Source organism: Gymnoscopelus braueri (genome assembly GCF_963280865.1).
Source record: "Gymnoscopelus braueri genome assembly, chromosome: 8".
Classification (NCBI taxonomy): Eukaryota; Metazoa; Chordata; class Actinopteri; order Myctophiformes; family Myctophidae; genus Gymnoscopelus; species Gymnoscopelus braueri.
This window is the reverse complement of record NC_137609.1, coordinates 35,882,988-35,906,150: the sequence shown is the minus strand read 5'-3', so window position 1 is coordinate 35,906,150 and position 23,163 is coordinate 35,882,988. Positions and strand designations below refer to the sequence as shown.

General features: G+C 42.1%; 1 protein-coding gene across 2 annotated transcripts in view; it reads right to left on the bottom strand.

Annotated features, from left to right (window-relative positions):
• LOC308091143 (rho GTPase-activating protein 26-like) overlaps window positions 1-23,163 on the bottom strand; it is a 154,896-nt gene that overhangs the window by 22,361 nt on the left and 109,372 nt on the right. For both annotated transcript variants that reach the window (XM_080436523.1, XM_080436524.1), the window contains exons 17-20: window positions 10,861-10,966; window positions 9,221-9,380; window positions 6,766-6,919; window positions 4,376-4,574 (exon numbers count right to left, since the gene is read on the bottom strand). In XM_080436523.1, the coding sequence (XP_080292649.1) occupies window positions 4,376-4,574; window positions 6,766-6,919; window positions 9,221-9,380; window positions 10,861-10,966 (619 nt within the window). The remainder of the gene's footprint in view (window positions 1-4,375; window positions 4,575-6,765; window positions 6,920-9,220; window positions 9,381-10,860; window positions 10,967-23,163) is intronic.

Sequence of the window (23,163 nt, the reverse complement as noted above, 5' to 3'; positions counted from 1 at the left end):
TAATCAAAAATCCACAAAGTATCTACAAAGTAACTTTTTCAAATAATTGTAGTAGAGTAAAAATACAATATTTGCCTCTGAGATGTAGTGGAGTAGAAGTAAAAGTACTAAACATTGGAAATACTCCAGTAAAGTCAAAATACCTCAAATTTGTACTTAAGTACAGTACTTGAGTAGATGTACTTAGTTACTTTCCACCACTGTCAAAAAGTGAAAGTACTGCAAGTCAGAAGGAAAAAAAAGCTATCGCAAAGACACTGGATCATGCACCCATAATGACCACATACAGTTAGGCACACTGACACAGACGAACACACAGTAAAATCCTCAGTGTTAATGTCATATTGTGTAACGTTCATTTTTGTCATCTTTTTGGGGGACGCCCACTCATACTTATTGTCGCTGTCAGGCAGAAACCTTGTATCTCCATATTTCAAATTGTCAAGTTTTTACGTAAGTTTCCACCCGTATGTATTACTGTATATACATTTATACACATATTTACTGATGCCAATACAATCATTCTATTCTATACACATACAATGTTTGTCTATACTGAAGGAACGCAAAGAAAACGAATGCTGCGTGTTCTAATGCCTGATGATATATTTTGGAAAGCAACTTTATTTTATTTTATTGAATACTAGTTTATTAGTCAAAAATGTAAACAGCACGGAGGTACAATAAAACACTAAAAGGATACCACAAAAAAAAGTCCTGGGGACTTGTTTCCATTGTGGTCCTATGTATTCAATTCAACACGCCGTCAGAAACTTATTATTTCAAAAACAACTTTTGTTTAATTGAACAACAGTAGTAACTTTACAATAATTGCTTATTATTGTTGTTATTAATATGATTGTCTCCGCCAGGCCAAAGGTCCGTCCGTCCGTGTGTGTGTTCGTCCGTCTGTGAATAGCTAATCTCCGGCACCGTTGGACCAATCGCAGCGAAACTGTGCCCACACACTCCCTGGATGCCAGAGCAAAACCTCTGCCCCAAATTTTTCACATCGGCGCCACCAGTAGGCTGATTTTTGCTAAACTTTTTTTTTTTACTCCTACAGATTGTTTTTCTACAGATCACGCAAATCGGTACACATTATCTCTATAGTTATGTGATCAAGACGGATCGGTCTCGATTTCTCAAATTTCACCCGACTGGCAAATTTCGAACATTTGCTGGCACCACAATAACCTACCTGAACTGGCGGAGGAGAAAAAATATAGAATAACTTTAATTCATCAATTTGTAGCTCTGAAAGTCTACATATGTAAACCAAATGGACCCGTTAGCCCTTGGGCTCTCAGAGTTAAATTATGCATACTGTACTGTATGCACAGTTGCGCACACGACTACAAAAGACGTGTAATGACGAGTAGACTGTGCTTCTCCACTCAGCGTACAGTAGTAGCAGGTTATGTAAGGAGGAGGTGACCATTAGGCAGGGAAAAAAAGGGAACATGGAGCAGAATATGTTATTTCATGTCCCATTACTGCCACAGTAATGACCCTGAGGTCATCCATCTATGTCATTAAAAACCTCTTCAAGACATATCGGCTCTGTCGGGTGGAAACCTTATATATGTCTGAAACCGTTTTTTTTATCATGATTTGAACACATTCCCTGCCATTGACGTAGATCTACGTCAATTTAAAAAATACATATATTGTTTTAACCCATTAAGACCTGAAGCCGATATCACTTTAAACATAATGAAAAGCACTTACGATACTTCATAAACCTTGTTTAGTTGTTATGCACAATATTAAACTCGTTATAATTTATAATCACTGTTATAATCCCTTATAAGCGCATTATAATGCATTATTAATCCACTTATAATTCATTATAGACCTGACCTTATTTAATTATTTTTGATTTAACAAATTAATAATATGTTTTAATAATAATCTAATAAAGCAATCTGTGTCCTAGGCAAACTACCGATCTATCGTCCAGCCCTACCAACAACACACAGGAACAATATGGATGGGGAAGTGAATGGCCACCGCTCAACCCTCGCCTCACCAACGCTGCTGAAGTGCCCTTGAGAAAGCAGGCAATGAACCCCCCCCCCCCACTCCCCCCCCCCTCCCGACTGCTCTGGAGCTGTTCAGTGGCCAACAGTATGAGACTGTGGTTGTACTGGTCAGCTCCCAGGTGTGTGTGTGTCTGTGTCCGTCTGAGTGCAGGGCGTCGTTGAAAATTGTGTCCAAAACTGTTACTTTTCAGGGTTCAAATTCAAAAGTAGCAAAAGTAGCAGATCTGCAAGCTCAAAACGTGTCGCTTTTCTCCGCGTTTCGAGCTTGTGGATCAGCTACTTTTGATGCTTTTGAGTGACGCTGTAGTGTGTGATCAAGTAGGGTGTTAATTTACGGGAAAAAACATGGAGATCTGAGGTTTCTGCCCGACAGCAACGATATAAGACTGAGGTTGTACTGGTCAGCTTCCAGGTTTTAATGTGTGTGTGTGTGTGTGTGTGTGTGTGTGTGTGTGTGTGTGTGTGTGTGTGTGTGTGTGTGTGTGTGTGTGTGTGTGTGTGTGTGTGTGTGTGTGTGTTGTCTGTGTCCGTCTGTGTGCAGGGTGTTGTTGACAATGAGCATCTGTGCACAGCAACTTTCCATGGGTAAATGAAGGACAAGAAAACAACAAAAACAAGAAATGACACATTTCATATTATACTAGCTTGTGGCAACCCTTGAAAAGTACAGTCATGATTCTTGCATCTTACTAAACAAGAACATTTTTTTTATATCAAACTGAATGAGTTAAAAACTGTTAAATTAACTCATTCAGTGCCAAGTAAAGAAAAAAAGTATTGCCCATAGTGCCAGTGATTTTTAATTTTTAAGTAGTCACAGAATATTTATCTTTAGTATTATCGACCCTCTGATGGTTGGTAATCACGGGGGCTTTCACTCTGCTTCCACAAACGTTTTTTACCACGACCTGCCGTTCATTTTCCAGGGGCCATTGAAAACAGCATGTCTCACCAAAATGCAGGGGAAAAAATACAACTCAAGTTACAGCGGTTTCCCTGGAGCCTCTAACCAGGAAGCGGATGGAGGAGGAAATCTTGGGATCACGTGATCTCCTGGATCTGTGTGACTACACGATGAAAAAGATCACTCGTGTGATAGAGAACACTGAAAACACAGTTTGGACATCTTTGACGTCAATGGCACTCTGGGCTTTTGAAAATGGCACTGAATGAGTTAAGGTGCCTTTCACATTTCACAGACCGCTGACAACGTCGTCAGAAGGGGGAGGGGTGCGCATTCATCAATCAAATAAAACATGTTTAGATGATTGAACCAACTGATGCGCATTTCCCTCTTTACGTAGCGCCGGTAATTGTGATGCCATAGCCTGAGAGGACGTTCGGGTGAACGTGCTACGCTGACTGAGTCAGTCGCTCAGCCAGTGACGACGCTCTTACGCCCGTTCAGAGTATGGGAAGGCATTGCGGACTCCCCATTGGCTTAAAAAGGACAGCCAATGAGGAGAAACCGACGAGAACGTGATGAAAATGTCACTACTAGCGCAGCGACTGAATATAGACCAGCTTGGTAAAAACTACCAACAGAGGAAAAAGTGGTATAGAGTAATGACAGCCTAAGCCTTCAGTGGCTGGGGAGGACATCTATAAGCAGGGACGTGTGCAGGACAAACACGCTGTATTTGACAGTGGGCCTTCTGTCACCCAGTCTGAGAGGGGTGATTGTGGCTGTCGGTCCCCTAAGGGAACCTGACAGCTGGCATCAGTTCCAACCCAACAAGGCCTCTGTGTCAACACCAGTGACACTGCTAACATCAAGAGAAAATAGACAGAATGTGCACATACCGCTGCGCTGATGACGGATGGACAGTGTGCGTACGTGCGTGTGTGCGTGCGTGTGTCTAGTACTACATATGTGTGCATTTGTGTACGTTTGAGCAAGAGAAAACGTGTAAGAGAGACAGAGAGAGTGTAACCGAGAGAGAGAGAGAGAGAGAGAGAAAGAGAGAAATGAAAGTGAGACGTAGGTGACTCTGTGGTTTTGCTCGAGAAAATGCTTGACACCTTTTTCTGCTTAATTAAAGAATTGTTATTTTGATCAACGTTTGCCTCTGAATATCTCTCCTATGGCACCAACATCAATACAGCATGGAATTATGGACAAAATCGTATCCAACGATTACAAAATATTCTAAGTCTTGGGGTCTGAGAGTCTAAATCTCATCAAACGGTGGATCGTGGCTCAAATACAGAATAAATAATGGACCTTGATATGAAAGGGGTTGAAAACCACTGCGATGAGATGTATGAGATGTAACCGTGTGCGTGTGTGCGTGTGCGTGTGTGTGTGTGTGTGTGTGTGTGAGACTCACAGTGAGTTGGGTCTGCTGTGCTTGGCATGGTCCTGCTCAGTGCCATCGTTGCTGGTCAGACTGTGTCTGGGCGTGCGTCCCTGGCTGCTGGTGCTGCTGGTGCTGCCGCTGCCGCTGCTGTTGCAGCTGCCCGTGGTGGAGGACACGGGTTCCACCGTGGGCGCCGTGTTGGAGTTCACCACGCTGTTCCTCTTCTCCCCTATACACACACATGTGACATTCCAAAAGGTTCAGAGAGCCCTGCCATTGGCACTTGAGTGGAACATCAGTGAATTGTGACCCAGTACAGTGGTTTGAGCCCATTGGTAATTTTTCAGCTTTTTACAGATTATGAAAGGTGGGGGGGGGGGGATTTGCCAAGTGTGAAATGGTTCCAGGTGTGAATTGGCCCTCTTTTCACACTTGGCAACGCAAGCATGACAATGGGGGGAAATACTTTACAGGTAAAGATCAGAAAGTGTGAAGAGATCCATTCATATACTGTATGTTGGCTGTTCAAAAATAGCAGATCTGCAAGCTCACGGTGCGTCACTTAGTGCAGCGCAACCAGCTTGTACATCTGCTATTTTAGATTTTTTTTTTTTTATATCTAAAATGTTAATAAGTCTTCTCTTCTGGGGGGTACCTGGGACAAAACCTTTTCAGATGGGGGTCCGCGGCCAAATACATATCAATCTGGGGGTCCTTGACTTGAGAACCACTGTATTAGAGGATTATGATTACAAAAAAAAGTTTTAAACACCTCGCATGAATTCCCCCATTGCCCCCTCCAGATTACGGTAGGTTGTAATCTATACATATACTCATGAATTACTGTGGCGGTTAGCACATACTGTATCTATTATTAGGCCAAGTTACACACTTTGTCTGGTCCTGTGGATTGAAAAGATTACGGTAGGTTGTAATCCAATACTCGCACACCGTATGCAAATTGGCAACTTGCTGAAACCTGAAACCACTTCTCTTTGAGCTGCGGTTGTGCCATGTTTTGTAAACAGAACACTCACCCTTTTTTTTAACCCATTCAATCCAGGAAAACATCTGTGTAATTTTAGACATTATCTAGGGGGGGGGGGGGGGCTCCCCAGCTAAAGTAATTAATATAGCATCACAATCATTTTAACCACTTTAACCGTTATTTTGTACTTTGGATATTCAAAAATAGCAGACATACTGCTATAAAGAATGAACTTGTAGATCTGCTATTTTCGAAAAAGGATTGAAAACTTTTTTTTACACAAATCTTTGCTTCTGGAAGTCCATGGCACAAAATATTGTGCCATGGACAAAATATATGCCCAATAAAAGCCTATTATTGGGCAATGGGGATCCTTGGAGACGCTGCTGTGGTGCTGTGCTGCTGTGCCAGAAGCGCTTCCCTTAAAACGCCATAAAAATAAGGGCAGGAGGATAATAATAATAGTAATATAGTAGTAGGATGGCATTAAAACAATGCCCCCCCTAATTTTTTTTTTTTTTTTTTTTTTTAATGTAAATTTCGACTAGTTGACTACTACTTGGTTAAATGAGTCGACTAGTAAAAATCATTAGTTGTGAATGCCCTATACTGGGCTTGAGTATTTTGTCCAGCACTGCCTCTTGGCCAACTCTATGTCTCTCAGTGGGTCGTCCTGGATAAATAAAGGGAAAATGCAAACTGTTCTCTGCTACACAGAGGCAACTCTTCCCCTTTTAAGGATGCTGCTGTGGGCTTCCAAAGAGCCAAGAGCTTAACCCACTACGACTGGGAACGCATCTGTGTCATTTTTACATTTCTTTGGCTATTCAAAATTTGCAGATATACAAGCTCATAGTGCCGTGCTATGAGCTTGTAGATCAGATTTTTTTCCTTTTTTATCGCGAAACTTTGTGCAAATCTTTAGTTTGAATATATATATATATTTTTTTTTTAAAGCGAACATTTTTAACTCAAATCTTTGCTTCTGGGATTCTACAAATGTCTTCTAAATCCTAACAATTGTGTTGTTTTTAAACGTATGTTGCTATAATATCAGTGGTTCTCAAACTTTTTCATGTCAAGGACCATCCAAAATTATAGGTATTTGTCCGCCGACCCCCATCTGAAAATATTTTGTTCCAGGGACCCCCAGAAGCAAAGATTTGAGTTACAAATGTTTGTAAGATCTAGAAGCTCATAGAGCGCTATGAGCTTGTATATTTGCTATTTTTGAATAGCCAAAGACATCTAAAAATTACACAGATGCTTTCCTGGATTGAATGGGTTAAGAGCAAAGCTCACAAAAAACAGTAGAACATTGATTAATGACTAAAAGCCTGGCCGCTCAACTAACACAGAGTGAGACTGCTGAAACTAGTGCTTCTGTGTGTGAGTGTGTGTGTGTGTGTGTGTGTGTGTGTGTATGTCTCACCCTTGTGGGCGTGCACTGGCGTGTGGAAGAGAGTGAGAGGCCGCTCGCTGCAGGAGGGAGCCTTGCTCTCCGTGCTGCTTGGCCTCCTGGTCAGGTTGAGCTGCAGGATGGCCGGGGATGATGCTGCACAGCTCTGTGGGACGTCTTTGAAGATCTGCAAGCAACACACACACACACACACACACACACACACACACACACACACACACACACACACACACACACACACACACACACACACACACACACACACACACACACACACACACACACACACACACACACACACACACACACACACACACACACACACACACACACACACACACACACACACACACACACACACGGCAATTTTTACGAATGCCATTTCATCTATTTATTCGTTTGCCTTTTTTTTCAAAAATGTTATCCCATAATTTTGTAACCCGGATTTTTCACCCAGTGCCAATGCCTAAGCTTGTAATCCTGGGCGCTACTCTCCCTCTGCCAGCCTGGGGAGAGCCCCGAACTGAGCTCATGCTTCCTTCAACGCATGAGGAGTTAGCAAGCCGCTTCTTATCACCTGACAGTGGGGAGTTTCCCCGGTTGGACGTAGCGCGTGGAAGGAACACGTTATTCCAGCCAGTTCCTTTCCCCTCCATCAGACCAGGATTACTGCATGTTTTTGTGAGGGAACCTGCCCTCACAACACAGGGAGAACATGCAAACTCCACACAAAACGTCCCTTTCACCAACCCCACCTAGGGTATGGGCACTGATGACGCAGAGGAGAGAACACGCCCCCAGCGCCCACAATGCGACGCATTGTGAGCTCGTAGATCGGCTATTTTCAAATGGCCGAAATGTATATACTGTAGGGCTGAAGTCGTTAATGTTTTTTTGATTAATGTTATTTTGATTACAATGTTTTGTAATCAAAATCAAAATCTACAAAGTAACTAGTAACTAAAGTGTTCAAATAATTGTAGTGGAGTAAAAGTACAATATTTGCTTCTGAGATGTAGTGGAGTAGAAGTAAAGGTATTGGAAATTAGAAATACTCCAGTGAAGTAAAAATACCTCAAAATTGTACTTAAGTATGAAAATAGCCGATCTGCAAGCTCACAATGTGTTGCGCTGTTGCGACGGGCTTGTAGATAATCTCTGCAATGTGACACAGACACACACACTCACGTTTTGTATTACTATACTTGTGAGGACATCAACATTTCAGAAAGGCAATTTTACAAAATGCCATTACAATTTTGGGGGGTCATTTTATACCATAACCCTAATGTTGAAATCTAGAAGTAGATCCACTATTTTCATTGGACGACACCCAAGTATAAATCAGGCATAGGCTACTGTAATAATAATAATAATATTATAATAATACATTTATAAAGATTTATATAGCACTTTCCTAGATACTCAAAGTCGCTTTACAGAGCAAATGTAAAAACAACTTTATTAGAGAGAACTACTTAAAAAGGATAACTATAAATGAAAGGTAAACAAAACAAAAGGGAGGGGGTGGGGGTTGGGGTTTTATGTAGGGCATGCGAGTCTGAAAAGGTGGGTTTTGAGTGTGGTTTTAATCGGTTTAGTCAGTCCCACAGTGAGGGGGCGGCCGCCGAAAAGGCCCGTCACCCCAGGTTTGCTTGTTTGTATTGTGGGTGTCCAGGAGGTTGGCATCACCCGACCTGAGGGAGCGGGAGGGGACGTGGTGTTTGATGAGTTCAGAGTGGTAGCGGGGGGGCCTGGTTGTTGAGGGCTTTGTAGGTAGTGACGAGTGGTGTAAAGTAACTACATGTAAGTACATTTACTCAAGTACTGCACTTAAGTACAATTTCGAGGTACTTTTACTTTACTGGAGTATTTCCGATGTTCAATACTTTTACTTCTACTCCACTACATTTCAGAGGCAAATATTGTACTTTTACTCCACTACAATTATTTGAAAACTTTAGTTACTAGTTACTTTGCAGATATAAATTATTATATTCTACAGCATACATTAACCACTTTAGCCCTGTTTTATATATAGGCTATTTGAAAATAGCCAATCTACAAGCTCACAAGGCGTTGCGATGCGACGCGTTGTGAGCTTGTAGATATGCTATTTTCAACCATTTTAGTACTTTAACTTTTTTGTACTTTAAGTATATGTTGATGCCAATACTTTTGTACTTTTACTCAAGTAACATTTTGAACACAGGCCTTTTACTTGTAACAGAGTATTTCTACATTGCAGTATTGATACTTTTACTTGATACCCAAGTAGAAAATGTGAGTACTTTTTCAACCATTGGGAGTGATTAGTATTTTCTCAATTATGTGCTTGACTGGGAGCCAGTGAAGGTCATGGAGGACAGGTCCCTGGACCGGGTTCTGATGAGCAGGAGGGCGGCAGATCCCAACCCCACACACACACACACACACACGCACACACACACACAGAGAGAGAGCGTACCCTGTCGTGGTTCTCCACCAGGATCTCCACCACGATGTTCTGGAACTTGATGTCCATGATGGCCGCCACGGTCTCTTCCTGTGGGCGGAGCAGAGTGGGACCAAAGACCACGCCCAGGTTGGCCACCGTCATCAGGTTGTGCTGGTGGTGACTGGCCACACTGGGGGGGGGGGAAGAGAGAGAGAGAGAGAGAGAGAGAGAGAGAGAGAGAGAGAGAGAGAGAGAGAGAGAGAGAGAGAGAGAGAGAGTTTAGCTGAGTTGATTCATATTGTAGAGCAGTGGTTCTCAAACATTTTCATGTCAAGGACCCCTATATTAATATGTATTTGGCCACCAACCCTCATCTGAAATGATATTGTGCCAGGGACCCTCATACAAGATTTGTGTTGTTAAAATGTGTAGAAAATATTAAAAATGTAAAGATAATAATAATTAAAGACTTTTTGAAAATAGGTCAATGTAGCCTAGTAGTCTACAGTTTACAGTAGTCAGGAGCAGTTTGGGTTGGCGCCCCAGTCTGTGTCTTCCGTGAGGAAGAAGCCCAACAAATCCACGGTGAGGCCTTTAGGAGGACCATTCAAGCAAGACGCAAAGGGAGCCTGCAGTATTGTATTGAGTGGCCCTGTCTTTCCCTATTTAGGACTGACCGTGGGTAGCTATCTGGGACGTAAGTCGGGGCTTGATCAACCCTGGCTGGGTCACCTGGGCGAGGGTGTATGTTGCGAGACCCGAAACATCCTATGACCCCAGGCTACAACACTGATGATACGTCCCAGGTGCATCCATGTGATGTTTTTTCGTTATAGTTATTCTATTTATAGTGGCTCATAGGAATTTATAGACTACGTGACAACCAGGAATAGATTGGTGACCACCGGAGAGACGGGTGACAGCCGGAATGTAGACGGCATCCGGGAGCAGTTTGGGTTGGCGCCCCAGTCTGTGTCTTCCGTGAGGAAGAAGCCCAACAAATCCACGGTGAGGCCTTTAGGAGGACCATTCAAGCAAGACGCAAAGGGAGCCTGCAGTACCACCACGGGCCAAGACACCATCACACCAGAATGAAATGTTTGGAGCGGGGGAGTCTGGTGCAACGCTCAGGTCCTGGACCTGGTGAGACGGAGGAGGAGCCCGGCCAGGAGGCCATCCACAGAGCCTAGCCCCTCCATGTGCCAGAGCCTCCGCTCTCCCCCATTCCTGGCAGAGTAGTTTCGGACAAGCGTATTGAGTGGCCCTGTCTTTCCCTATTTAGGACTGACCGTGGGTAGCTATCTGGGACGTAAGTCGGGGCTTGATCAACCCTGGCTGGGTCACCTGGGCGAGGGTGTATGGTGCGAGACCCGAAACATCCTATGACCCCAGGCTACAACACTGATGATACGTCCCAGGTGCATCCATGTGATGTTTTTTCGTTATAGTCATTAGTAGTGTCCTATAGTCTACATTGGATTGTTTACATTATAGTTGATAATGAAATCCTCTACGGAGGAAAGGAAAGGGATTTTTACACACTGTGTGTGTGTGTGTGTGTGTGTGTGTGTGTGTGTGTGTGTGTGTGTGTGTGTGTGTGTGTGTGTGTGTGTGTGTGTGTGTGTGTGTGTGTGTGTGTGTGTGTGTGCGAGCGCGATATGTCCACCTACTTGGCTAGATGTTTGGTCAGCAGTTCCAACATCTGTCTGTTCTTCTCAGGCAGCCGGTGGACGATAGAATGGATCTCCGTCACCCTGGACTCTGGGTTGTCCAGCTCTGGACACACACACACACACACACACACTTATTCAGGATTTGTAACTAAAATGTATATTGCAAATGGTAATGTAACACCTGTGTGTGTGTGTGTGTGTGTGGGGTGGGTGAATGCACAACCGTGCACAAATGCATGTAGATTACACGAACACACAGGCTCTTGTAACCTCAAATAACCATAGCGCGTGCGCGCACACACACACACCAGCCTGAATATTAAGTTAAAACACATACACACGCTTAAGTACGCACACTTACCGCAACATGTATGTTCACTTTGTCAATCTCTCTCACACACTCACACACACACACACACACACAGTTCACAGAGCGAAGGGAAAGTGATGACAGAGCAACAAGGGCAACTACCAGAAGGGACTGCAAGGTATCATTTTGACATACAGTAGTGTGTTTGGTGGAACAGTCTTCTCTGTTAGAGCCTCCCATCACTGAAATAGTCTCCCTACCGAAGTAAGAGAGACCACCAACTATTTGACCTTCAAATTCAACCTTAGCAGATGGCTTAAAGCTAACCAAATGTGTAATCATGGGTAATTATCAACTCCATTTGGCACTGGTGTCATTTCTCATACTTTACTGTAATTGTCTCCTTTACTATGTCTACTTGTCTTGTATTGTATTGATATATTATATCCGTTCTTGTATGGATAGTTTTATTACCACTTTTTAACAGCCTGTTCAGGGACTGCAGATGAAAATTTGCTTCTGGCTTATTTACGTGGACGTGAATACTGACATGTTGATTAACACATTGACTGCCAGAGTTTATTCATAATGTACTCACCCCTGTGCCAGCAATTTGCGTGTTTTTTAATTTTTTTGTTTTGTAATTTTTCATTCAAATACATTCTCTGATTGTGTTGTCAAGCACCTACGATTGTTCCACCAGTAGAGAGCAGCACATCCAAACATTGATCACCTCGCTCACCCCCTCCCAAACAGGCCCACGTCATATCCGGTCATTCAAAGGATGTGACGTTTTCGACAATTCCCGGCCCGCTGATCGGCCTGAAAACGACGTGATACACTACGACGATGGCTGTTAGTCACCCGGACCAAAGAAAATAGAAGTTGAGCTGTCCGTTTGTCTTTTCTACCGTGTGAAAAACCGTGTTTTTCCTTATTCTGGCCGAAAATCACCGGAGAAAAACAACGTGACCCGGAAATGATTTTTTTTTTTTACATCCGGCTCCGGGTGAGTGTGACGTAAGTGGAAAACGAAAGTGTTGATGAGAAATAAACACAGCCGTGCGATCACAGATTAAACAATGAAAATTCAAAAGAACGTGTAAACAGGCTCTTATGAATCCTGGCACTCAAGCGATGGATTTGAAAGAACGTGTAGACGGGATCTTGGCACTGTATGTGTTAATGTGCACTGTCCCTGGTAAATAAATAAATAAATAAACACCAACAGGCTGCGTGTTGATTCAACAGAGCAGTTGGTATAGCGGTGGCGGGCCGGCCAGGCATTGAACGACGCCAAGCAAACAGAGTGATTTAACCAATCATGGCCGCCTGCCTCCTCATCCATCTGTGTCAACAACATGACACGACGTAGCCGCCACCGCTCCATGCGTCACATTGTCACCAGTTCCACTTGTCACTCCATCACCAAAGAAAAACAACACACTACCTCATTCTCACTGTTTTGGTTAACGCGCAAATCTTTTAACAGAATGTTCAGAAATTTCAGCAAAAAGAACATTGTCTCTGTCGGGGTGGAAACCCCCCGTTGCAAAAATATCAAAAGTAGCAGATCGACAGAGCTCGAGCTTGTGGATCTGCTACTTTTGGTGCTTTCGTGCGCCGCTGTAGGGTGATCAAGTTCAAGGTTCAAGGTTGTGCTTTTTTTGTTACATCTTGTGTAACAGGTACATAAGAGTCAAACTTATTTTTGTTTGGCTTCCTTCAAAAAATGCTCCAGCATAGGTAATAATAATGACAATAACAGTAATACAACCGTAAACAAAAAAATGTAAGAAAGAGTGGCAAAAATTGCAAAAAAAGAAAAGAACATCATCAGCGTATGTATATACGTGTATATGTGTGCAATTAATGATTTAAATATACACAGAGACATGACTGTAGCGTTGGGCATAATGTACTATTGGCCAAACAAAAAACACAAAGAAATCTAAAATAGCTGATCTACAAGCTCATAATGTGTCGCACTGCGAAACATTGTGAGCATGCAGATCTGCTAGTTTCGCAACAGATTATTTTATGAAGGGAAACAATTCTGACCATTTAAAAAAATGTAAAATTAAAATAATAATGATTATGTTATAATTGTTGTGACAGGCCTATGACTGTATTATATTAGGAATTGGTTCATGGACACAAGTGTTAGGTATAGCACCAGGAATGTAACTTCAGTTTCTTTATTTTGCATTTGTTTTTTATAGTTTACTCGTTAGATATGGCTTATGAATGCTCAAACTTGCACATTCCCTGGATTGTAGCCAGTATATATAACTAACACAGTTGTATTAAAGAAATACCATACTTTACAAGGGGTACAGACTGAGAGCCTTGTTATGATTTCTGCCATAGCTAGCTAAAAAGTATTTTTGTCCTTTCAAGATGTTAAAAGGTTAATATGAAAGGGCACAGAGAGACTTCCTCCTCTGCCATGTTTGCAGGATGCCGTCATTGCCACCATGGTTTGGTAAAACACAGCACAGAGTTCCACAGAAGTGACTCTTGACACGGCTCTGGGTCTTATCGGAATTTCCAAGGGTTACGGCTCCCCCTGAATGAGATGTACTGAACACAACGTGTCATTTTAGATTTGAGCCATAACCATTATTTTGTACTTTTTGGCTATTCAAAAATAGAAGATCTACAAGCTTGCAGATCTGCTATTTTGAACATCTTGAACATTTTGTGCAAATGTTTTAATACATATATTTTTTTAAACAACATTTTTTACTCAAATCTTTGCTTCTGGGAGGTCCTTGGAACAAAATATTTTACAAATGTTCGCTTAAAGGGAGAGACCACTCATTTTCAACATTGAACTATGTCTTTAATACACCTTAGAGCTGTTGTGTGGAAATAAGAAAAAAGTCCCCCCCCCCCTCTATGTTGCCTAGAACTGGATAATTGATTGAGGTCATGTGATCAGTGATATACGCAAGGGTGTACTTTTGGCTGAGGGGGCGGAGCCAAAAGTACACCCTGCGTATGTCACTGATCACATAGTTCAATGTTGAAAATGAGTGGTCTTCCCCTTTAAAAACATATATTCAAAGACATTTTCCCGATTAAAAAAAAATGGCAGATCTATTGTACAAGCTCATGCAGATCGGCTATGGCTGAAATGTATATAGGGCTGAAGTGGTTAATGTATGCTTTGTAATAATAATCAAAATCTACAAAGTAACTAAAGTTTTCAAATAATTGTAGTGGAGTAAAAGTAAGTAAAAGTACTGAAAATTGGAAATACTCCAGTAAAGTAAAATAACCTTTACACCACTGGTGTACAGTGTACAGAACTAGCCTCATGTTAAACTGGGAGGGCTGCCTGGGACCCCCAGGTGACAGAGGAGAACCGAGTTGGTCTTGTGCTACACTGTGAATGTTTAAAAGCACTGAGATCTGCTTCACGACCTCAGTGATATCGTTTCCTCTCCTTGCTTCCTGTCTTTGTCTGCTGCTACACACCATCTCATAAAGTACACAGGCTTTGCAAAATGTCACCAGAACAGCGTCTCTCCGATAATATAAAAATAATCATGCTGAATGAAACCCTGAGAACATACAAAAAAAAGGCAGCTGATCCCATGGAAAAAAAAAAACCCCGGGTTGGATGGAAATATCTAGCCAGAGAGCGAGAGAGAGAGCGAGAGCGAGAGAGAGAGAGAGAGAACGAGAGAGAGAGAACGAGAGACAGAAAGAGAGAGACAGAAAGAGAGAGAGAGACAGACAGACAGAGAGAGTGAACCTACAGGCTGTGGTTCGTGTTTGTTTGTGTGTGTGTGTGTGTGTGTGTGTGTGTGTGTGTGTGTGTGTGTGTGTGTGTGTGTGTGTGTGTGTGTGTGTGTGTGTGTGTGTGTGTGTGTGTCCGAGAGAGAGAGACAAACAGAGAGAGACAGAAAGAGAGACAGACCTAATAAAAAGAGATAAGAGATAGAGTAATGAGGAAAACAGATGAGCTAGAGAAAGATGACAGGGAGCTATTTCTTGTGTTTCTATTTCCTGTTGGTGCATAGTGTACTCCACACATCATACTGTCGCTGTCAGACAGAAACCTTGTGTCTCCGTATTTAAACTTTTTATGTTGTTGTTATTTTTCATGAGTAAGTAATGCCCTGCTTTGTCATTATCGTTGCTGTCGGGCAGAAACCTCTTATCTCCATATTTTAACTTTTTGAGGTTTTCTTTTCGTAAATGCCCTACTTGATCACACCAGAGCGTCACACAAAAGCAACAAAAGTATCAGATCTGCACGCTCCAAAAGTCGATCTGCAGCTGTTGGACATATGAGGTTTCCACCTGACAGAGTCGACATGACAGTATAGTGAAAACAGCCGATCTGCAAGCTCTACGACGCTTCACCATGCCATGCGTCGTAGACCGGCTATTTTAGCTCTTTTGGAAAAGATTGTGTAAGTGAAAGTGAAAGTGTCAGTCTGTGGGTTTTTATAAATATTTAACCGATGAAAAGTATTAACAAGAGCCTTTGTGACTAAATAATATAACTACATTGGATCCATTGGAACATTTTCATATCCTGAAAACAAACAGTTTTGGACACAAGATTTCTACTAGCGGCAATATGTCTGTCTGTCTGTCTGTCTGTCTGTCTCTCTCTGAGACAGAGTATGGCGGAGCATGACGGGAGGAAGCAGGCGGACAAAAAAAAGGAAGGAGAGGAGAGAAGTGGGAGGAGTTGTGGAGGAGGAACGCATGGAGCAGAGGAACAGAGGGAGAGAGAGAGAGAGAGAGAGAGAGAGAGAGAGAGGGAGGAGCAGGAGAGGAACAAAAAAAAGAGAGTTCAGCGGAGGACGTTGTCCTCGTTTCACCCAACCCCACACACACACACACACACACACACACACACACAGGTTAGTATTACTATACTGAGGATGTCATGTTTTAAGACGTTATTTTATGAATGCCATATTTTCAATATACGCCTATAAAGTAGAAAATAATCTACTTGATTGGCTATTTTTCTGTGCATGACACTGTCAAGTATAAATCATGTTTATAACTCTAATTCTGTAACCCCTAAGACTTAACCTCTAAATGTCTAATCCTAACACTAACCAACAATCTTGTGAACCTTAAATATTTTCCAAACATAAAAACAACCGTTTCTCTCGTCAGGACCAGGACAATGGGTCCTCATGACGTCTATTTATCATATTCTACTATACTTGCGGGGACGTTTGGTCCTCACAAGTTTGAGTAATACAAACACACACACACACACACACACACACACACATGCGCACGCGCGAGCGCTGCTGTCAACTGAGGAGCAGAGGGGATGATGTGTCCTCTGCCCACACACAGTAAAACCCTGAGAGTTGACTTCACTCTTGAGAAAGTAAAACACATAGTTTTGAAAACCATTAAGACCGGGAACTCATCCGTGTCATTTTAGATTTTATCTATAACCATTATTTTAAACTTTGGCAATTCTTTTAAAAAATCTAAAAAATTTGTGCTGATCTTTGAATGAGTGAATGAATCTTTTTTTAAGCCAACATTTGTAACTCAAATCTTTGCTTCTGGGGGTCCCTGGAACAGCATATTTCTGAGATGGGGGTTGGCGGACAAATACATATAATTGTGGGGGTCCTAGACATGAAAAAGTTTGAGCACCACTGATATAGCAGCATATGTTTTTCAGAAACCTGATTGTAGAATCAGGTTTAGAAGACATTTGTAGAAAGGGGTTAAACATACATTTTCAGGAGGGGTGAGTGGGCGTTAATTAATGTGAGGATTGACAGAGCATGGACCATCCTCTGCCCTCTCTCTGTCCCCCAGAACACACGCACACACACGTTTGTATTACTATACTTGAAAATGTTCATCAACCATAGAGCAAACATGTGTCTTGTGAGGACCAGGGAAATGGTCCTCACAATGTGTACTGTTCAAATTCTACTATACATGGTCCTCACAAGTATAGTAATATAAGTACACACACACACACACACACACACACACACACACACACACACACACACACACACACACACACACACACACACACACACACACACACACACACACACACACACACACACACACACACACACACACACACACACACACACACACACACACACAGAGAGCAGTCATTTCCTGCTTGTGTTGCCAGAGACACAGGGTCATTTCCTGCACTTCCTTCCCACTGTCAGCCTGGCTTCATAAACACAGTCTAACACACTGGACCAGCGTATACTGTATGCTATAGACCACTGCTTCTCAAACCTTTTTGCACCAAAGACCACCAAATTGATATATACGTGGCCGCGGACCCCCCCCCCCCCCCTTCTGAAAATGTTTTGTGCCAGGGACCCACAGAAGAGAAAAAGTTTTTCAAAACATTTCAAAAATAGTAGATGTGCAAGCTGGCAAAAAGTGACTCGCTGTGAGCTTGTAGATCTGCTATTTTTGAATAGCCAACGTATAAAATATGGGGGTTTAAAATGATTGTGATGCTGTAATAACACCTTTTGCTGGGGACCCCCTGGAACCCCCCCCCCCCCCCTCCCCCAGGACCACTGGGGGTCCGCGAACCACTGCGCTAGACTAAACTGGACTGTACGCTCACTGTCCAAAAAAGTGTAACTTTTCAGAAAACGAGAGAGAAAGAAGAAACCTGCGTTCCAACAGAACTAATGTAGTTAGTTATTTAGTCACAAGATCTTCTTAATACTTTTCATTGGTTCAATATTTATTTTAAAAAAAACAAAGACACACAAAACCAATTTCAAGCCTGGCTTCCGTATTTAGGCCACGTCGTTAAAGGGCGAAAAAAAGAAAAGCTGACAGTGAGACGGTGTAGGAGAGACAGACAGTAGGAAAGCTGAGAAAGGAAGAGCGTCCAGTGGAGACAGACAACAGGAAACAAGGTTTCTGTTAGCCTATATTTACAACCATTAACCCATTTAGACCAGGAAAGATTTCTTTGGCTATTCAAAAACCAGATCTACAAGCTACGAGCTTGTAGATCTGCTATTTTTGAAAAATCTTGAAAATGTGTGCAAATCTTTCAATATATATATATTTTTAAGGCAAACATTTTAACTCAAATCTTTGCTTCTGGGGATTCTACAATGTCTTCTAAATCCTACAGTTTTTTGAAAGAAACGTATGTTTCTATATCAGTGGTTCTCAAACTCAAACTGTCAAGGGACAAGGACCCCGAAAATTATATCTCTGCTGTCCGGCAGGAACCAGCTAACTCCAAAATGTTCATTTTTCAGGAAATGAAAAAAACAAAACAAAAATGGAGTTTGGAGGTTTTGTTCATCATTGATAAGAACAGCTGAATGGACCTCCAAGCTCACAATGAGGTTGGAGGTCAAAAGGGGGTGGAGCCTGGAGTCAGCAAAACCAGCTAACTCCACCCCCCTTTGCTGGAGTTAGCAGCTGGTTTAGCAGAAAGTTTGAGGATCCAATGGAGTTAGCTGGTTTTGTCAGAAGCACTTTTTAATACTTTTCATTGGTTCAATATTTTTTTACCAACACACAGACGTAAAGGGTGTTCAATAGCACTGATTTATGGGGGAAAAAATGCAAAAGCGAAAAATTAGCTTGTTCCTGCCGGACAGCAACGATATTGTGTATTTGACCGCTGACCCCCATCTCAAAATATGTTGTTCCAGGGACCCCCAGAAGCAAAGATTAGAGCTAAAAATTTTCGCTTTAAAAATATATATATTAAAAGATTTACACAAATGCTCAAATGTCAACTGTGAATCATCATGTGGTTTCCTGGTTAGTACTGCCTTCCTGCCCCTCACACAAAAACACAAACACAAACACAAACACACACATGCACACGCACACAAAAGCCTGAGTTGTGCACTGGTGCAGAACACTGTTTTGCTAAATGAATGGATTTACAAAAGGCTGCGACAAACATGATCAATAACGGCGATCGATACATGACCAGTCAATACGTTGATCATATGGCAGCACTGCAAAGCCAAGTCGTCACCTTCAGATAACAATACTGTCAGTGACAGTAGTATGACGGTGTTGCATATCAAAAAGAGCAGATCTACAAGCCTACATCATGACGCAGTGTAAACTTGACTTGTACATCTATCACTCATCTCGTTCCTGACTGCTTTCGGTTCTTTTTTGGCATGAGTAGAAAGTGGTGGGAAAAGTACTGTTTGTTTTTACTTAAGTAAAAGTATAAATGCTACAATGTTGAAATACTCTGTTACAAGTAAAAGTCCGGAATTCAAAATGTACTTGAGTAAAAGTACAAAAGTGTTGGCATCAAAATGTACTTAAAGTACCAAAAGTAGAAAGTAGTCATTATGCAAAATGTCCCGTTTCACACGTTTTCAAATGTATAACAATAATATTTTGAAAATAGCAGATCTACAAGCTCACAATGCGTCGCATCGTGACGCATTGTGAGCTTGTAGATCTATTTTCAAATGGCCGAAATGTATACACAGTACTTGAGTAAATGTACTTGTCAACGCTTTAAAAGGATCTACACCATGAATTAAAAAATATATATATATATATATTTAATATCATATTGCTTATGTCACTCAAACGTTTTTCAAAAGGTTTGAGCCTAAATCAAGCCTCATTCCAACTAACTTCTCTCTGGCTTATGAAGCACTTTCACCTGCAATACCACATTGTCCTGATTTGCACGTGGTGATATTGAGCCAGTTTGTATGCATGTTATCTCCTGATTCTGAGTGGAAAAAGTAAAAAAATATATATATATTTTTTTAATTGGAACTGAACAACGGGAGGGATTGTACCGCTAGTGACGTCACTTTCGGGGCCAAATCAGTTTGGCCTGTTTTGAGACCAATTTACATAAAACCCCAGATATGCTGTGAAAGCCTGAGTGCTCAAACTGGGGTATTTTTTGGGATAGAAGAGAGGTTGGGGAGACCAAAAACACACAAAAAAGAAGGAAAAGTTAAAATTCATGGTATAGTCCCTTTAAAGAAACTATGGATAAAAGGCTAGAAACAGCACAGAGCATTTATGATAACGTGGTGGGGTGGAGAGAAGCACTGCGCTAGACTATGAATTTAACATTTGGCCGGTAAAATAGAATCTTATTATATAGTCCATGCTGGCCACGGCCAAAGAAATGCCTAGCAGGATATATGGATGTTTTTTTTTACTTTACAGGGTTCACACACATTTTTAACAATGAATTTTCTAAACTTTTCTATAACTTGTTCAACATATTTTACCCCATTTCCAGGCCAACAGCAATCATATGATGCAATAATGAGGCTCTTACTCCCACTGGCTACATGGTGTTAGTATTTCAGTGCAACTGTCCTAACTTAACTCATTCACTGCCAATGCAAGAACGACTTTGACGATTTATTTTTTTCAGTGTATCCACTAGATGGCGCTCTTCGCTAACACATGAGTGACCATTTCATCCCCAGATGCACACAGAACCAGGAGATCACGTGATCCCAAGATGTACTGCTCCATTCACTTCCTGGTTAACATATTTGGGAAATCGCCTGTATCTCGTCTCCTGTGTTTTACTATGTATTTTTGACGAGACATGCTATTTTCAACGGCCTATAACTAGCGAACGGGGGGGTGATTAACAACAATCAGGGGATCGATCATACTGGAGATAAATATTCTGTGACTACTTGAAAAGGTAAGAAAATCGAAGAATCACTGGCAGTGGATGATTCATTTATTTATTCATTCTGGCAGTGAATGAGTTAAGAGCAGACTGGTCACAACATGTATGTCACATGAAACCCATGGCACAGCACAGCAGGTGGGCACCAATTAAGACCCGGTCTCACAGCAGGCTGACATGCATGCATGGGGTTTCCAACCCGGGCCACCTTCTTTCCTACAGCTTCTTTCCTCCATTCTCAACCTCGTTAATTCCAAGGACCGCCAGCTTGATATGCATTATTAGGCCACATATGGATCCCCATTTGATACGCACACTGTAAAATCCTCAGTGTTAATGGGTCCATTTTGTTCCATTTGTACACCCTCAGAGTTACAGACCCGTAAGGGTCCATTTGGTTCAATACGTACACTATCAGAGTTACACACCCGTCTCTCTCTCTCTCTCTCTCTCTCTCTCTCTCGAAGTCTTCACGTTATTCATTCAAATGATGTGTGTTATCTCTTCCTAAATCCTCAAATACATGAAGAAGATCCAGCAGGATGGAGACGTTGACTACTAAACAATAAAACAAGTGAAGCTGAGATATACCAGTGTTGTGGACCTTATTGTCTCCGCCAGGCCGAAGGCATGGCGAGAGAGTATGTTTTACCCCCTGTCCGTCCGTCCGTCCGTGTGTCCGTCTGTCACCAGCTAATCTCTGGCACCGTTGGCCCGGTCGCTGCGAAACTGTGCACACACACTCCCTGGATGCCAATTCAGAACCTCTGCCCCAAATCTTTCACATGGGCCTGTTATAGCGCCACCAGGAGGCCGATTTGTGCAAAACCAATTTCTTTATATTACTCCTACAGATTTTATCCAAACGTCATGCAAATCGGTATACAGTATCTCTATAGCCATGTGATGAACACGGATCTGTCCTTTTTCCCATATTCCATCCTCATTGGCTAAGGCTGGCTTCCAAAGTTTGCAGGATTGGTCCGTTTTGAACAAAATGCCTCAAATTATGCACTCAGCTTGCGATTTCTGTGAAATTTTACACGCAGATTCCCACTAGGCTGAGGAAGAAATGCCACCCTTTTAACATTGGCCTGTTATAGCGCCACCAGCAGGTCTAATCTAGCAAAACACATTTTTGGAACAAAATGCCTCAAATCATGAATGCAGTGTCCGATTGTCGTGAAAGGCCTAAGAAGAAACGGGCACCCTTTTCACAATGGCCTATTATAGCGCCACCAGGAGGCCACACTAACTTACCTGACCTGGCGGAGACCTGTTGTTTATTTTTTTACTACTTATCTCATCTTATCCTTTCAGATGACACTCTGCACAGCAATGTACCTACAGTATTCAATGGATAAAGCAAGGTGTCCTGATAGGGTCTGCATTTCTGTATGTAATCATGACTCATGCCATTACATGGAAGCTTTGCACACAAGCAAAGGTGCATTAAAAATGGACGGGTGTATGGATGGGTGAATGGATGGATGGATGGATGGATGGATGGATGGATGGATGGATGGATGGGTGAATGGGTAGATGGATGGGTGGATGGGTGAATGGATGGGTGAATGGATGGATGGATGGATGGATGGATGGATGGGTGGATGGATGGATGGATGGATGGATGGATGGATGGAGCCCTAAAAACCCATCTTTCTGGAGGCCGAAAGAGGAGCTAGTACCAGTTTCCCTGTAGACAGACGACCCCCCCCCCCCTCCTCTTTTTTGTACATATTTTGTATTTCCTCATGCTTTTTTTGTATATAATTTTTATTTTTCCATGCCCCCCCCCCCTTTTTTGTACATATATTTTTTAAATGCTTTTTTTTGTACATAGTGGTATTTTTTCTGTATTATCTGTATTTTCATGTTGATTTTTGAACAGTTTGGTTGCTACTATATATGTCTATGAAATTAACTCAAGGACCCCAACGGAAACAAGTCCGCAAGGACTTTTTTGGCCGGACCTTTTAGACAAAAGCATTATTAATGTAACTGTGTTGTTTTACATTCTTTTGCCTAATAAAAATTTCAATCAATCAATCAATCAATCAATCAATCAATGGATGGATGGATAGATGGATGGATGGGTGAATGGGTGGATGGATGGAGGAAAGACGTGCAACACGTGGTTCCATCTGGAATGGAACTGGTGGTCCAGGCTAATGCCTAATTTTATACTCCATCGTATTGCACGCTACAAATAGCGGATCTACCAGTTAACAACGCATCGCAGATGCGTCTCATTGTTAACTTGTAGATTGGCTATTTTCGGTGCCACCACACCCTATATATATTTCGGCCATTTGAAAATAGC